This window comes from Geotrypetes seraphini, chromosome 4 (assembly GCF_902459505.1).
Source record: "Geotrypetes seraphini chromosome 4, aGeoSer1.1, whole genome shotgun sequence".
Classification (NCBI taxonomy): domain Eukaryota; kingdom Metazoa; phylum Chordata; class Amphibia; order Gymnophiona; family Dermophiidae; genus Geotrypetes; species Geotrypetes seraphini.
In genome coordinates this window covers 106959531-106977829 of record NC_047087.1, presented here as the reverse complement: position 1 = coordinate 106977829, position 18299 = coordinate 106959531, and the positions used below count along the sequence as shown (strand labels likewise).

Below are 18299 nucleotides of genomic sequence, written 5' to 3'. Positions count from 1 at the left end.
AGAGTTGCTCACCTCTCTTTCAAGCTCACTCACTCAGATTGACCTCTGGATGCTATCCTACAGACTAAAATTAAACCCTGACAAAACCAAATTTTTCCTGGCTACCCCCAACGACAAAATCAAAGACACTACAATACAAGTGAAAGGAACGGCTTCCCCCTCGAACAATCCTTAAAAGTACTGGGAGACAAACATCTCTATCCCTTGATAAACATACAGTCAGGAAATGTATCTCGGTGCTCTGGAAATTACACACCATAAAAAAATACTTCGACGACACCTCATTCCACCTTCTGGTACAATCCCCCATTCTCAGCATCCTTGACTACTGCAATATCATTTACTTGGGCTCCACGAAGAAAACCATCAGAAGACTGAAACTGATCCAGAACACCGCCGTCCGCCTTATATTTGGCTTGAACAAATGGGAACACATCACTCCTTTCTACCACAAACTACACTGGCTACCTTTTGAATCTAGAATCCTATTCAAGTTTGCGTGCTTTTGCTACAAAACTTTATTTGGCCTATCTCCAAGCTACCTCATCCCGCATTTCAAACTGAACTGCAACAAAAAGAACTCCCACAGAATCAATCTATTTGCCTTCTCCTCCCCAAAACTATGTCACCTCAAAAGGTTCTTCAACAAAACCTTCGCCTTCCAGGCAGCCAAACAGAACCCATGGCTAGCCCAAATTATGCTCGAGGCCCCCACCTACCTCGATTTCAGAAAACTTCTCAAAACTCATTTATTCCACGGACAGAATCCCTAATCCCCCTTCTCCCACTCCTCCCACCAACGATCTGAACTCTCCCTTTACTCCTTCTTATTTTCATATCCCTACCTAACCCCAATGTCTTGTACAACCCCTTCATGCTTACCTCAACGACTTCGTTGCTTGTAAATCTGAATAATTGTAATTCTTGTAAATCTATTTAATTGATGTGAACCGCCTAGAACTCCCTGGGTATGGCAGTATACAAAAATTAAGTTATTATTATTATTATTATTATTAAACACTCTTATGAGACTGGTGACTAGGATTGCCTCATTGAATTGCAGACTTTGGGTCTGAATGAGATGTGATTTATGGAAGTTGACTTTGAATCCTAGAATCTGGAAAAAGAAAGAGATGGTCTGAGATGTTGCTTGGACCACTTCCTGAGATGAGACAGCCTTGATCGTCCAGATAAGGAAAGACTTGAAGGCAGTGTGATCGGAGAGAGGAGACCACCACAATTAGGCACTTCGTGAAGACTCTGGGAGAAGATGCCAGGCCAAAGGGCTTGTATTGGTAATGACAGCGATTGATATGAAAACAGAGGTACTTCCTAGAAGCCGGATGAATCGGGATATGTGTGTAGGCTTCTTTGAGGTCGAGGAAGCATAGCCAGTTGTTTTAATTGAGGAGAGGATAAAGCAGGGTGATTGACAACATCCTGAATTTCTCCTTGACTAGAAATTTGTTGAGATCTCTGAGATCCAGGATGGGTCTCAGTCATTGTTCCCTGTAAGCTGAGCAGGAGTCCTCCGCCTATAGTCCTGCCAGTAGGGGGTGCTGTTTCACTTTCACATTTTCAAAAGTGAGAGACAGGAAAGCTCTGCAGAACTCCAGAGCACCTGCCTGTCCCTAGAGCAGTATATTGCAAACTGCGCGCCACAAGACGCCGGCGAGAAGGAGAGGTACCAGCGCTGGCACGGACTCTGGCAGTCAGCCGGTTCCTCTGTTCCTCGCCGGTGCCTCTCCTCCTCCAGCACTCCCCCCCAGCTTAGTAATAGCAGGCTCAGAGCCCCATCTGGAGGGCACATGCACGGATATCAATGCGATGACATCACACACGCGCGTGATGTTGTCGCATCGACACCCACGCATTTCCGGATGCCCTCTAGCTGCAGCCCCGAGTTTAGTGTGCCGCAGCATCAAAAGGTTTGCAGGACATTGCCCTAGAGACTGAAAACACAATACTTAAGCACTAGCACCACCCAGTGGCAGCCATGCAGTTGGAGGACTTCTGTTCATCTTAGAGGGAACAGTGGTCTCAGTCCTCCTGTCTTCTTGGGGACTAAGAAGTAACGGGAGTAGAATCCCTGGGCCTGCTGATCGAGGGGAACTTCCTCCATGGCATTCAGCAGAAGGGCTTGCACCTCCTGCAGAAGGGAGGACTGTGCAGGGTCCAAAGCAGACTCTCTTGGAGGATTGTCTGGTGGAAAAGTCTGAAAATGGAGAGAATAAACCTGACAAATGATGTTGAGGACCCATAGGTCCGATGTGATGAGTTCCCAACAATTGATGAAAAGCTGAAGACGACCTCCAATGGGCTGAGGCAAAGGTTGAGAAATGCTGAGATTGGCTATGCTCCTGAAAAACATGTCAAAAAAACTGTATATTTAGGTGGAACAGCCTGCTGTTTTTGCTGGGGCTGACGGGGTTGCTGCCTCTGCCTGCGAGGTTGAGACTGAGGTGGCGGCATAGGCTTTGCAGCAAAACAACGCTGATATGAAGACTGTTGTCTGAAAGGGCGAACAGGTGGAGGCTTTTTCTTGTATTTAACCAAAGTATCCCACCTGGTTTTGTGAGCTGACTTTTGGGTGATTGTATCTAAGGAAGCTCCAAAAAGTTCATTGCCCAAACAAGGAGCATTAGCAAAATGATTTTGATAGTTAACATCAAGTTCCAAGACTCTGAGCCAGGCTAGGCGTCGCATTGCCACAGACATAGCCGCAGTACAAGATGTTAGCTCAAAAGTGTCATAGATAGAGCGTACCATGTATTTGCACTGCTGTAGCAAGTCAGAAATGTAATTTTGAAAAACAGGTAATTTGCGATCAGGTAAGTACTTCTGAAAAGTGGCCACTTGGGTAACTAAATGCTTGATAGAAAGAGAAATGGAAAGCACAGTTACCAGACCGGTTGGCAAGCATGGCATTCTGATATAAACGTTTGCCAAAACGGTCCATTGCCTTACCCTCTCTGCCAGGAGGTAAAGAAGCTCCAGCAGATTTTTTAAGTGCGGAATCCACCAGGATAGTCTCATGGGGGAGCTGAGACTTTTTAAAGCCCGGAAGGGGTACCACCCTATATAGCGAGTCTAGCTGGCAAGGAGCCACAGGGATGGTCAAAGGAGTTTCTAAGTTCTTGTAAAAGATCTCCTGCAAGATGTCATGAAGGGGAAGCCGAAGAAACTCCTTAGGTGGCTGTTCATAATCTAATGCATCCAAAAGTTGTTTAGATTTTTTTTGTCAGCTTCAAGAGGTATAGAAAGTGTCTGTGCCATGTCTTTCAAAAATTTTGAAAAAGAAGACTTATCCATTTGTTGAGAAAGGTCTTGAGAAGATGGAAGTTGAAAGTCTTCATCTGAAAAGACATCTTCATCAGACAGAACAGACTCTTCAGAATCACCCCAGAGGTTCGAGTCTCGAGTGGGTGGAATGCGGTGTCGAGCACTGGATGTTTCATCTTCCTCAAAGCCTTACCCAATTTGACCGACATCGTCTCTGGAGATGTTTGGGAAGAACGGTGCCGAGCTGTCTCCGACATCGAGCATTTAGCCAACTCAGACCTTGATATGTCCACATAGGTGACTCCATCTCTATGCTGGTTGATACTGGCACTAAATCATATATATCAAACACTTCCCACTTTTATGAAAAAGTGCAAAATCTAATCTACATCCAGGAGGAGGCCTCAGTAATGAAGCCTACGCCTAGTCGTATTCAATGACTGAGATATTCAGCATAGTTGTTTAGCTCCTTAGTCTCCAATCATCGACCATACTCCACTATCTCTTATTCTAAACCACTTAATCCAACCCGTTTTATTTGTGAAAGGTATCTAATAACTTATTCTAATTTTTTCTAAAATTCAATAATACCATATCTTCCTCTAATTTATATTTTCTTTCAGCTTATCTTTGTTTACTTCTTTGCACTAGTTCATCTTCATGAGACTACACTGAAACTACTCTTCTTAATCTATACATATTTTCATTTGCCTTCAGCGAATCATATTTGTATGCTGCTAGAAAGTTACTTAGCTTTAGTCAGTGCTTGTATTTCGAAAAGAGACAACGTGGCCAGCGTTTCGTGGATGACAGTTCAAAACCATTGCATCAAGGCCAAATTGCACTTTTTCATAAAAGTGGGAAGTGTTTGATATATATGATTTAGTGAAATTTTCCCACTAGGGAATTTCAGTTTAAGTTGATACTGGTACCCAGCACTCAGTTCTGACCCGCCCTCTCAGTAAGCGTTCTTCCAAATCTATCTCCATTAGGGTTGCAACTGGCTCCTCTGATTCTGTCTCTATCCTTGAACCTGTTTCGGTCTGCATTGGTGGCCATTCCATACCACATTTCTTTGTGTACATGCCCTCTTGTCCTGTCCCCTTGCTTGGTTGGGACCTTCTCCAGCGCTTGGGAGCCACTATTCGTCTGTCCTCTCACGGTCTGACTATAGACCTCCCTTCTTCAAACCTCACCCCCATTCCTTACCGCTCCGCTGCCCCCTCACCAAGCCTCCTTTGTTCCCTATTGTCGGGACCCATGGCAAGCAAACCCCCACTTTTTGTACCTGATTTTCTTGAGGACCTTGATTTGGCTGTTTGGGCTGAGTCTGGGTCCCCCGGAGTAGCACATAACATCAAACCCTTTGTCGTTACCCTGAAGGCTTCTACCAACCTGGTATCTATCAAGCAGTACCGCATAGCCCAGTCCAACATCCAGGGAATACACATCCACTTGTCTCATTTGCTAGATTGTGGGTTTTTGTTTCCTTGTAAGTCACCCTGGAATACCCCTCTCCTTCCAGTTTTAAAACCTGGTGACCCGCACACCCCCCCTGTCCAGGACATCCGTGCTGTCAACCGTCTTGTAGAGGACATTCATCCTACTGTCCCCAATCCTTACACTCTGTTGGGACTGGTTCCCTCTGGAGCTACCCACTTCACTGTTTTGGATCTCAAGGATGCATTCTTTTGCTGTCGGTTAGCCCCTTCCAGTCAGCCAATTTTTACATTCCAATGGGAAAACCCTTCCACTGGACAAACCTCCCAAGTAACCCCGACCCGTCTACCCCAGGGCTTTAAAAATAACCCCACTCTATTCAGCACCGCCCTTGCTTCAGACCTTGCCAATTTTTCCCCTTCATCTTATTCCCAAGTCTTGCAGTATGTTGATGATCTTCTCCTCTGCTCTCTATCTACCTCTGCCTGTCAGGAAGACACTCGCTCTCTCCTCCAGTTTCTTCTCCATTGCGGTTACCATGTATCTCTCTGGAAGGCCCAATTGAGCCTTCCTTGTGTCACCTACCTTGGGTTTCATATTTCCCACATCCGTGTCCAGGCTGTCTGTAGTCTCCCTGTTCCTGACAATCGCAAAGCCCTGCACGCCTTCCTCAGTATCACCGGATACTGTCGCATCTGGATCCCTGATTTCTCTACCATTGCCCGTCCCCTGTATGATTCCACCAAAGGCACTGATTCAGCCCCTTTCGTCTGGACCCAGTCTTTCCGCTACCTCCAAAAATTTGACTCAGGTTTCTGCCCTTGGCCTTCCTAACCCTTCCAAACCTTTCCAGCTCTATGTTCATAAAAACTCTGGTATTGCAGCCGGGGTCCTTACCCAGTTCCTTGGCTCCAGGCGTATGCCCATCACCTATCTCTCTCGACAATTGGATTCTGTTGCTGCCGGGTGGCCTCCCTGCCTTCGGGCCATTGGTGCCGTCTCAGATCTCTTACAGCACACTAACACACTCACTTTCGGCCAACATCTTGACCTCTTTGTCTCACACTGTGTAACCTCTCTTCTAGAGCATAAAGGCTCCCTGTGGCTCACGAACAAGTGCCTCCTTAAATACCAAGACCTTCTTTGTGAAAACCCTCAGGTCTCTCGTCTTATTTCTTCACTCCTTGACCCCTCCACTCTCCTCCCCGTCTCCTCCCAGCTGGTCGTGCACAACTGCCTTGACACCGTTGACTTAATTTATTCTTCCCGTCCTGATCTCACTCTGGGACTACTCCGGGACCCTGATTTCATTCTTTTCACAGATGGCAGCTCGTCTGTCACCCCTTCTGGTACCCGTATCGCTGGCCACGCAGTAGTCTCTGCCACTTCCCCTTTACTCATGGGCCCTCTGCCCTCTGGCATTTCCACCCAAGAAGCTGAGCTGTATGCCTGAAGATGAAGGGGAGAAATTGGCAAGGTCTGAAGCAAGGGCGGTGCTGAATAGAGTGGGGTTATTTTTAAAGCCATAAGCCTGAAGTCATCATGCCATTGTATAGATCCATGGTGAGGCTCCACCTGGAATACTGTGTGCAATTCTGGAGGCCGCATTACCGTAAGGATGTGCTGAGACTGGAGTCGGTCCAGAGAATGGCCACCCGGATGGTCTCGGGACTCAAGGATCTCCCGTATGAGGAACGGCTGGATAAGTTGCAGCTGTACTCACTCGAGGAACGCAGAGAGAGGGGGTGACATGATCGAGACATTCAAGTATCTCACGGGCCCCATCGAGGTGGAAGAAGATATCTTCTTTTTCAAGGGTTCCGCAGCAACAACGGGGCATCCGTGGAAAATCAGGGGCGGGAAACTGCACGGGGACACCACAAAATTCTTTTTCACTGAAAGGGTGGTTGATCGCTGGAATAGTCTTCCACTTCAGGTTATTGAGGCCAGCAGCGTGCCTGATTTTAAGGCCAAATGGGATAGACACGTGGGATCTATTCACAGAGAAAGGTAGGGGAGGGTCATTGGAGTGGGCAGACTAGATGGGCCGTGGCCCTTATCTGCCGTCTATTTCTATGTTTCTATGCCCTCACTTCTGCCCTGTGCCATTCTGCCTCTTAGTCCTGCAACATATACACTGACTCCAAATATGCTTTCCTTACCTTGCACACCCATGGGGCCATCTGGAAACATTGAGGTTTCATTACAGCCTCTGGTCGCCTGATCCATCATGCTCCCCTCAACCTTGACCTCCTCAAGGCTGTCAATTTGCCCTCCCGTGTCGCGGTTATTCACTGTCGAGCCCACCATCGTGTCACTGAATTTGACTCCCATGGCAATGCCCTTGCCGACCGCACAGCCCAAGCTGCCAGCCTCTGCCCTCCTCCTTCGGCTCCTCTGTACACAATCATTCCTTTTCTGGACACCCTTACACCCCAGTATACTTCTCAGGAACAGACTTGGGCCCACCCTCTCTTGGGCCAGTTTGTCCTGAAAGGGGGTGGATACAAATATGCACCAATCCAAGTTCCAATCCAGACCCACAGATACTTCAAAGGTGAGCACAGCGGGTACCCTCATATTCATTCCTCAACACCTGGCCCTCACGATTGTGAAAAGATGCCATGACCTGGCACACTCTGGAGAACCCGCTATGAAAATGACCCTCAACAGATATTTCTTTATCAATCACCTTGACCAGCTAGTCCAGAATATGGTCCGACATTGTGTTGTCTGTTCTAGAACAAATCCTCCAACCAGACGACAGCCACCTCCTGGACACCAACCCATTGGAACATATCTGATGCAGTTTCTGTCTGTAGACTTCACCCACATGCCCACTTCCCATTCCCTCAGTCACCTCCTAGTCTTCAGATACCCTGACTAGATGGGTCGAAGCCTTCCCTGCTCGCACTGAACGCACCTCTTGAACAAAATAATTCCGTGCTTCATTTCCATAAGCAGCAACATCAGCCCCGCCTTCATTGCTAAAGTTGTCCAACAAACTGCTCAGGCCCTCCAAATTGAATGGAAGTTACATGCTGCTTACCATCCTGAGAGCTCTGGACAGGTTGAAAGAATGAATAGAACTCTTAAGACCCTTCTTACGAAACAAATTGAAGAAACTAATCTGTCCTGACCTGTTCTACTGCCCTCTGTCCTATTTCAGATTAGATGCACCCCATTCAAACCCACTAGATTGTCCCCGTTTGAGCTCATGTTCGGCCGGCCACCACCCATTGTGAACCCAGATCCTGGTTCCTTTGCTACTCTGGGATCGGATATCCTCCAGAGTCAGGTCCAATCCTTAGCTAAGGCCCTCCAAGAGCTCCACAAATGGGTCCTGGAAAGGGCCCTGATGGGCACATATAATCCTTGTATATATTCCTTTTTACAATGGTTGTCTGTGTGTGGTCACAAGGTGTCACGAAAGAAACTGCACTGGTGTAAATCTGAAGTGGAATACCTGGGTTTTGTCCTGTCTCATGGTCAGAGGAAAATTAGCACTTCTCGCATTGCTGCTGTCCTGGGTCTGCCATGCCCAGCTACCAAGAAAGACTTGCATATTTTTCTTGGTATGATTGGTTACTACCGCCAATGGATCCCTGATTGTTCCTTCTATGACCAGATTCTGAGACAGACGAAATGACTGATCTTATCAGATGGACTAAAGAAATGTTGGATGCTTTTGGATATTTGAAATGTGCTTTGGTTTTTAGCCCGGGCCAGGGTTTTCCTGATTATAATCAAATGTTTTACCTATTTGCTTGAGATAATTGTAAAACCATGGCGGGAGTCCTGGCACAAGATCATGGTGGTAACTTACACCCTGTTGCTTTTTTTCTAACAGTCCCTCCTGTTCAAGTACAGGGCATACCTGCCTGCTTGAGAGCCCTGGCTGCATGTGCTATGGAGGTAGAGATGGTCACTCCTCTGATCTTGGTCTTTGGACCCCCCTCCCTCCCCTGTTCTCCTTCCTCTTCTTTCCCCTCCTGCTTTTCCCCCTTCCTTTTTTTCCCCCCAACTCCAATCCTTTGTTTCCCCTTCTGAACTTGACGCCTAGAACCTGGCCGGTGCCCAAAGCCGCCCTTTGGACGGACATTGGTGCCAAGAGGGGAAACCCCATATACCAGTCGCTAGCTCTCCTTTACATTTCAACTTCTTGCCAGTGATTTTTTTCATTCTTGACCTTCGTTCCCTGATACAGACATATATAGCTCGATGTATAACCTGTCTCCGTGCTAATCCCAACATACCCCATAAAGCACCACACCAGCACCTTACTTGTCCCACTTCTCCTTTTTGCACACTTACAGATTGATTTTACTCATATTCCTTATGCCACTGGGACCCGACAGGATTATGCCCTTGTTATTGTTGACATGTTTTCTCGATGGCCTGAAGTTTTTCCCACCACAAATGAAACAGCTCAGACTGTGGTGAATATCTTACTTCGCGAAATCATCCCTAGGTGGGGATGCCCCACACATATTACCTCAGATAATAGTCCTGCTTTCACTGCCAGAGTATGCAAAGACTTAGCTACTGGACTATCAAGGACAAATGCGACATCAAATTGGAACTTTTCTTCCCAAAGGGGGGGGCTGCCCCTCAATTGGAATCCAGAAAGATAGACAGCATACCACCTTTTGGTATAATTCCAGCAGTGTGCACGTGGCCACCTTCTCCTTTGACTATTGTGACATTAGGGACTGCTCAACAATTGATGCCGCATGGCAGTGTGACTGGTTCCTTGATATTCCTAAAACTAAAGACATATACATATGTGTTACTGACTCACATTGGGGGGATAAGTGTGCGTCCTGGGGAGTGGTAGGGTGGAACACTGGCACTGCTTGGGCTTATAAACCGGAAAGTGCTCAAAAAAGTGGACCAAAATGGTAAATCTCTGCTTAGCCGCCTGGCCCTGGATATGATCCTTGCTGAGTAGGGGGGAGTCTGTAAAATTCTCCCCAGTACTTTATCCTGTTGCACCTTTATTCCTGACAATACAGTTCCTACGGGTAAGGTTACTGTGGCCATTCAGAAATCAGAGGACCTCTCTGCTGAGCTCAAACGTAACTCTGGTTTATTTAATCCTTGGGACCAGAACTTTAGCTGGATGCAAGGATGGATTAAACGGTTAGTGTTATAATCTCTTATTATTTGTACCCATGTTGCTTATAGCTGGATGCAAGGATGGATTAAACGGTTAGTGTTATAATCTCTTATTATTTGTACCCATGTTGCTTATGTCATTTTTAGACTGCTTATGTGTTCTAGTGCTCGTATTACTGCTCCTAAGCCCCGTCCTCGAGAGATATATCTGGACTATCTCTCCCTCCAACCTAATGCTGTGCACTTATGACGCCATTTTCATGACGTAAGAAGGGATTGAAGGGGCACATATATTTCTTGTAAGTTTTCAATTTGAACTGCTGAAAACAGGTTGTATGTGTCAAGAAATCACAAGGCCATTTTCTCTTTGTGTTCTGAGCTCTGTGTCTTACATCTTGTGCTTTAGAGAGATAAGAAACATTGCTAGACCTTAGATGGAAACTTCCACCTAAAACCCCCCCTTATGTTTGCTACCTCTTTCTAATGTATCCTGTTACCAAATATGGTCTTTCCTACAGTCATGTTGCTTTTATGTATCCTGTTACCAAATATGGTCTTTCCTACAGTCATATGCTGAAAAAACTAACCCATGTATAATGCTATATAAATGGATGTAGGACTCATAATAAATGGACAATTTCTTTGGGACAAACCTAAGTCTGTGCGCCCTTTCTTCCTAAAGAGACTGTCCCCAGAAGCATCTGACTTACAAACTACAGAGCGTGTGAGGCAGTATTGGGACCAGAACCTTTGCAGGCCCCATTACCGATAGCTACACAAGTCCATGGATACATTCCTGGGGATACGGGATGGCTGAAAACTTGGAAGTCAGACCCCCTGAAACCTAGGTGGATAGGCCCTTTCACTGTCCTCATTTCTTCCCCCACAGCTGTCAAGGTGTCTGGACATGAAATCTGGTTTCACTACAGCAGAGTCAAGCCAGCTGCCATGTGGCAAGCTAGCCCAGGCAAAACAGATCTCCAGATGAAGATCTCTAAAACCTCAAAATTGCTTTGAACATATACCCCTGTACTGTAATTCAGGAAACACCTAAAAACCTACCTATTCCTGAAATACCTAGGTAACGAACCGGAACATCAACCCCCCTCGTAACATCACCACATACCTGAACTTGCAAACTGTTAACCCAACCCCCAATCACTAAATATGAACACTCTATTCAACTTACGGAACATTTCTACTTCTGTGTAAACAACTTGGCACTGCCTGGCCTTGCAACACACAAACTGACGTTAACATTATTAATGTTATCAGATGTACACTGCTATACTCTTTAATTCGTTGTACGAGATATTCACTGCTATACTCTTCAATTCGCTGTACGTAAAGTTTCTCTTTATTTTTATTGTATTTACAGTTTCTTTTATTGTAAACAGTTTCTTTTATTGTAAACCGCCTAGAAGTCGCAAGATTGTTGGCGGTATATAAAAATAAAGTTATTATTATTATTATTATTACTTAGCAGGTGTTCTGAATATAACCTTTTCACAAAGTATTTGAGTTTAACTGACTGCCTGTGGTTCACCACTGCCTCTAGCAAGTGCCTTGAGTATAACTGTTTGAGGTTTTCTAAGTTGTTCCTGACAAAATGAGCTACTTGTGCTAGCATTGTCGGCGCCTTCTGTGTTATATATGTGACTTTTGTTTTGCCCTTACTATCTTATGTTTCTTTCTTCTGTATTTCTTCCCTATTGTATTAGGGGATCAGTCACAATCCCTTACTCCCTGTAAACCGTGCCTTTCTCAGGTCCGTAATGGAGATAAGGAAGAATTGGCCCTCCTATACCGTACCCAATTTAAGTGTCCCTCGGCCCCTTTGCCTGATGTTTGTTTGCATGATGGAGTTAAGTACAGAAGGAGTTAAGTACAGAAAGTGTCAAACATCAGAGGGTATTATCTGTTTCCAACCTACTGGTGGTGAAGTTGAAAAGTGGGCGGAGATCCGCATTGATAATGTTGATGGTCCACTTATCAACCAGACTCTTATTGTAGACCCCATTCACCCGGTGTCTTTGTATTTTGATGCATGTGTGTTATTTTTGCCCAGAGTCATGGTATCGCCCCTAATACAATCCTATGTGGCTCCCTAGCATGGCAGTGCTATTACACCTCATGTGCTAAGTATGCGTGCCTTTACAACCTAATGCCCTTTACGAAATGCCCCTATGAGGAAACCTTCACTAATGGTGGAGCCTGTCCTGAGTGGGAATGTGTCTCATGGGCCACCTACAAGAACCCTCATAAATACCCAGCCAATACCCCCTCTGCCACACTCGCAGTAGGCCCTAACCCCGGTCCCATGTGTACTGCAAGCCACTGTAATGCCATGGTGTTCACTATCACTAACCCTCACACCTGGAATGCCAATGCCCAGGTCCAGTATGCTAAAAACCGAATGGGATTCTACATTGATGGTAAAGGACTAGATCCAGGCACTGTTGTATATGTCCATATTGGGTCCCACTTTCGTGCCCTTGTTCACCACTTTGTGGTGTTTCCCCAGTTTTATGAAAAATATGAAAGTAGATGTTGATATTCCTGTAATCTGATTATACAGTTTGCTGAAACTATAGGCCAGACTCTTAATGTTAGCAATTGTTTTGTATGCGGAGGGATTGGTATGAGAGAACAGTGGCCATGGGAGGCAAAGCAGCTGGACATGTTAAACCTGACTTCACAGAACCTCACTTTCACGTCAGGTCCACGACCTCCACGATGGGCCTTGTGAACCTCCATTGTTGCTTCCCACTGCCTTCAGCGAATCGGGGGTCCCTTCAACGTCCAGGTTGGACACCTCAAGTGTTCATCTCTCTGGTCTTTTAACACCTTCACTGTTGCCTGGGACCCCTGACCTGCCAACAACACCTCCAATTTGCCAGGTCAACCCCTTCAGAAACTGCTCAATGGAACTTCCTATGAACAATGGCCAGCTCCTGATGGTCAATATTGGCTCTGCGGTCTGTTTGCTTACTCTTGGTTGCCTGCTAACTGGATTGGTACATGTGTACTCGGCATGATCCATCCCAGCTTCTTCCTGTTACCGATGGTGAATGCCTGGGAGCCCTGTATTAGACGTCAGAGGTCGCCAAAAGTGGTCTACTTCCACTAATTCCCTTAAAATAGATGAATGGGGTGATGACTGGCCTGCAGACCATATCATTGCTGCTTATGGACCTGCTACTTGGGCCGAAGACGGATGCTATGGTTATCAGACCCCTATCTATATGCTTAACCGCATCATTCGCTTGCAGGTTGTTCTTGAACTCATTACCAATGAAACAGCTCATGCATTGGCTACCATTGGCAAGGCCAATGCTAAAATGCACACTGCTATCTATCAGAACCGCCTAGCTCTAGACTACTTGCTGGCGGCAGAAGGTGGTGTCTGTGGCAAATTCAATCTCTCCAACTGCTGCCTTGAACTTGATGACGATGGTAAAGTGATCGAGGAAGTTGTGGATCATATCATCAAACTGGCTCGTGTTCCTGTCCAGACCTGGCGTGGCCTCACTGCAGACTGGCTCTCTGGCACCTTTGGCTCCTGGTTGCCCTCTGGCTCAGCAATGAAGACCATCTTGCTGGTTGCCGCCCTGTCTTCTCTGCTCCTTTGCTGCCTGCCCTGTGTGGTCCCCATAGCCATAAACTCCATGCTCCACCAAACTGTTGACTCTGCTGTTGACCGTTCCACTGCTGCTATGGCCCTTGCACTCTCCCAGTATCAACCAGTCCCTACAACTGATTCTGACATTCCTCCTTCTTGAACTTTGTCAGGCTCGTCTCCTCCTTCATTCGACTAGCCTGAAAGGGGGGGGGGACTGAAGGAGTCTGGGACTGGTTTTCCTGAGTCTTGAACTAAGCTTTCTCCTGAATAAAAATGCTGAATTATGTTTAATTGCAGACCTGACTTCTCTTGTTCTAGCCTGCCTACACTGGGTGTTGTAGCTTGGGTGTTAGCTTCTTACTGTGTATGTTGAGATGCCAGATGGTGGTGGTTAATGGAAGTCGCTCGGAGGAAGGAAAGTAGTGGATTCCCTCAGGGTTCGGTGCTGGGGCCGATCCTGTTCAATATGTTTGTGAGTGACATTGCTGAAGGGTTAGAAGGAAAAGTGTGCCTTTTTGCAGATGATACCAAGATTTGAAACAGAGTAGACACCGAAGGAGTGGAAAATATGAAAAAGGATCTGCAAAAGTTAGAGGAATGGTCTAATGCCTGTCAACTAAAATTCAATGCAAAAAAATGCAGAGTAATGCATTTGGGGATTAATAATAGGAAGGAACCGTATATGCTAGGAAGTGAGAAGCTGATATGCACAGACAGGGAGAGGGACCTTGGGGTGATAGTGTCCGAAGATCTAAAGGCGAAAAAAACAGTGTGACAAGTTGGTGGCTGCTGCCAGAAGGATGTTGGTCTGTATAAAGAGAGGCGTAGCCAGTAGAAGGAAGATGGTGCTGATGCCCCTGTACAGGTCATTGGTGAAGCCCCACTTGGAGTATTGTGTTCAGTTTTGGAAAACGTATCTGGCGAAGGACGTAAGAAGACTTGAAGCGGTCCAGAGGAGGGTGACAAAAATGATAGGAGGCTTGTGCCAGAAGATGTATGAGGAGAGACTGGAAGCCCTAAATATGTATATCCTAGAGGAAAGAAGGGACAGGGGAGATATGATTCAGATGTTCAAATACTTGAAGGGTATTAACGTAGAACCAAAAATCTTTTCCAGAGAAAGGAAAATGGTAAAACCAGAGGCCATAATTTGAGGTTGAGGGGTGGAATTCAAAAGCAATGTTAGAAAATTCTACTTTACGGAGAAGGTGGTGGATGCCTGGAATGCGCTCCCGAGAGAGGTAGTGGAGAGGGAAACGGTGACTGAGTTCAAAGAAACGTGGGATGAAGATGAACACAGAGGATCTAGAATCAGAAAATAATATTAAATATGGAACTAAGGCCAGTACTGGGCAGACTTTCACGGTCTGTGTCTGTATATGGCCATTTGGGGGAGGATGGGCTGGAGAGGGCTTCAATGGCTGGGAGGGTTTAGATGGGCTGGAGTAGGTTTTAACTGAGATTTCGGCAGTTGGAACCCAAGCACAGTACCGGGTAGAGCTTTGGATTCTTGCCCAGAAATAGCTAAGAAGAAAAATTTTTTAAATTGAATTAGGTTTGGCAGACTGGATGGACCATTTGAGTCTTTATCTGCTGTCATCTACTACGTTACTATGTTAATCATATTGTATTTCGCCCTCCTGGACATGTAACAGAAAGACTGCAGGGCTTAGATAAGTGACCTGTTCCCTATAGGACTATAAGGTTAACCCCTGAACCAATAATAGGTGTGAGCTTAGGACCAATGATTGTTAAGAAAATGTAGCAAAAGTAACAAATCAGAAATTGAATCTATTCAGTTGTCCAGCCAGAAAATGCATAAATATCACTGTAATTTCCTGTTTTTGGCACTTCTGAAGCTGCCAGCTTGGAGGCTCAGGAGTCTGCATATGTTGAATAAAACACCTGTGCTTTCTTCAAGTCTCTAAGTTTTGTGGCTGACCAAAGTGACCTTTCAGCGCAGCTTTGTAAAACAGGCCCTAAGACTAAAATTAAAAAAATATATATTAGTGGGGCTATCACGGTGCAGTCCACCAGAGATCTAAATTGTGGAGAAGGTTCAAAACCTACATTTCCCTTTCTAATAGTGGCATGCACTGGGATAGCCTCCCAAGTATGTTACTATAACTCCCCACAACTGCCATACCAACTCAGATAACATATTACAATCCATAACCATTCCTTCATTAAATTAAATAAATTATATACTGAGTAAAAAAAAAAAAAAAAAACAACAACATACAAATTACTAATACATAGCACATAAAACTGCATACAAAGTGTGTGTTAAGGGGCGTGCAAAGGAGCAAAAAACATCAGAAAAGGTGCTCTATTTTAAACCCTGCAAACATAGCAATCAGTACAAAGCAATTAGGTAAGATGGCCCATATAAGCATAGTTCAGGCACAAAACTGAAGTAGATAGTAAAACCAAACAAAAACCTCTGCTTTGAGCCCAGTATGAACAACGATCAATGTAAAGCACACTTATGTAAGATGTTCCTTATAAGCACTGAAGCTGATGGTAAAAAATAAACAACAACCCTTAGAAAAAGATGCTCTCTGAATGTTATGATTGATGCAGTAAGAAGCAACATGTTGTTTGAGCCATAACCCATCCAATTTCGCTATCTATACCTGATATGCCTATCACTCGTTATAGAGTTTAACTCACAGTAGGATCTTCATCTTCATCAGCCATTCCCGACTTTTTCACGTTTACAGCGGCAGCTTGGGAGTTTACATATCCGGCAACATCACTTCCCCTAACGTGAGCAATGGTAAAGCTAACAGCATATTAGTAGAATCTTCTATTTTAGTATTTCTCATTGGAAAACGATTGACTTTTTAACATTTGGGGTTTTAAAAAAATATATTTTCTCTTTTGACCCATACGCTTTTAAAGTTCATTCTACTCTGTCTCATTACAAGCGAAGGCACACGGTAGCCATTTTAGATTCGGGCTTCCAGCTCATAAATTGAAGTTGGTGTAAAAAGAACTAAATATGACGAAATCTTGACTATATTCATATAGTCAAAATATCCTTAACTGCCATATTTGATTCGGGCAGAAAACCTTGCGAGCTCAGAAAGGAACTACTGAAAAAAAAAGGGACCTAATTAAATCCGTGTCAGTTAGTTATTAAAACGCTTATTGGTTAAAGATATCTAAATTCAACTTTGTGGCCACGCCCATACACTTAGTACAGGGCACGGCTAGTTAGCTGGGAGACAGTTATTGCTGGAGCTCAGACGTTTTGAGAACTACCTTTTCTGGAGATCGTGAAATACAGTAAGTACTAACCAACGGTGTTTATCGTTTGGAATCCAGTATTCTTTATTAGAGGATATTATTCGGGTTAACATTTTTATTAACTGGGAATGAAAAGAAGCTTTAATGAACAATCAAAGTAGTGGACGAGGATAATGGAGAGTAGTGGCTACAATCTTGTTAAGAGAGTAATGTAATGTGAATTTGGTACACTTCGGAATCTTAGCGCTTCTGTTTCTTTGCTTGGATAGTCGGAGGAGCTTTAAAAGAAGCTCGGCTTTTCTTACGTGTTGTCGCTGCATTGCTTTTCAAGACTTAAAATGAATTTGGCAGACTTTTTTTTTTTTCTTCTTCTAGTTGTCCAGCACATTTTATACACAATAAGTTAAACGTAGTAGTATAGATTCGTATGGTTGGGACAGCTGTGGGTGCTGCAGGGACTTAAACGTTCTTTAGGCACAGTAAGCCGCGGCCTAAGGCAGTAACTTCCACAAAGAGCTAACCAGACCAATACACCAGATTGACAGCCATACATTCTCGGAAAGCCATGACTTTACCTCTTACGTCAGTGTTCTTCAATGCCCTGGCAGCCCATGGAGAACTTTGTGGTGGACTCCCCATTGTCATTCTTTTTTTGTTACTCTGCCTCTCTACCTAAGGCAGCTTGTGACAGAAAAGGTGGAGTGGATTGGGGGAAAGCTGGAAGGATAATGCGAAGAGAATGGATTTGGAAACGCCTCTTGAAGATATCCCCCCCCAAATGAAACATTTGAAGGTGGACTAAATATCAGTGACACATGCTGATCAGGGAGTGGGAGTGAGGTTGTGGGTTCAAATCCCATGCTGCTCCTTGTGACCCTGGGCAAATCACTTAATCCCCCCCTTTGCCCCAGGTACATTAGATCAGGAATCTCAAAGTCCCTCCTTGAGGGCCGCAATCCGGTTGGGTTTTAAAGATTTCCCCAATGAATATGCATGAGATCTATGTGCATGCACTGCTTTCAATGCCTATTCATTGAGGAAATCCTGAAAACCCGACTGGATTGCGGCCCTCAAGGAGGGACTTTGAGATCCCTGCATTAGATAGAATGTGAGCCCACCAGGACAGATAGGGAGAAATGCTTGAGTGTCTGGATGTAAACTTCTTAGGTAATAAGTGGTATAGAAATACTAAAACAAATAAATAAAACAGTGTCATGGCCTTGTATAGGAACATATTTGGTTGCTCTCCTTCAGTTTGTTTGGATCCATAGTGGCCCAAGTTAAAAATTAATGAAAACCATTATCCTACTGAAAGGGAGAGCAGTCAATCTTCAAATAGCACCTGGGTGAATGAGTTTTACTAATTGTCTCACTGGGCCTTATATTTATATGAAGTCCAAAAGAGGCACCAGATTGAACGTAAAGGCAATATAGGTACTTTTACATAAGAACATAAGCAGTGCCTCTGCCGGGTCAGACCACAGGTCCATCCTGCCCAGCAGTCCGCTCCCGTGGCGGCCCAAACAGGTCAAGACCTGTCTGAAACAAGTACCCAACTGTGTATTTAAATGCAACGCATCCCTTT

General features: G+C 45.0%; 2 protein-coding genes across 5 annotated transcripts in view; one reads left to right on the top strand and one right to left on the bottom strand.

Moving 5' to 3' along the window:
- TAF13 (TATA-box binding protein associated factor 13) overlaps positions 1 to 16321 on the bottom strand; it is a 79391-nt gene extending 63070 nt beyond the window's left edge. The window contains exon 1 of the mRNA XM_033940390.1: positions 16136 to 16321. Within this exon, the coding sequence (XP_033796281.1) occupies positions 16136 to 16162 (27 nt within the window). The 5' untranslated portion in view covers positions 16163 to 16321. The remainder of the gene's footprint in view (positions 1 to 16135) is intronic.
- Positions 16223 to 18299, top strand: part of NDC80 (NDC80 kinetochore complex component) — a 315825-nt gene continuing 313748 nt past the window's right edge. For 3 of the 4 annotated variants that reach the window (XM_033940387.1, XM_033940386.1, XM_033940388.1), the window contains exon 1: positions 16523 to 16753. The gene's annotated coding sequence lies outside the window, so the exon portion shown is untranslated. Of the gene's footprint in view, positions 16242 to 16522; positions 16754 to 18299 lie in introns of those variants that run through there. The other variant, XM_033940389.1, reaches the window with a different exon arrangement.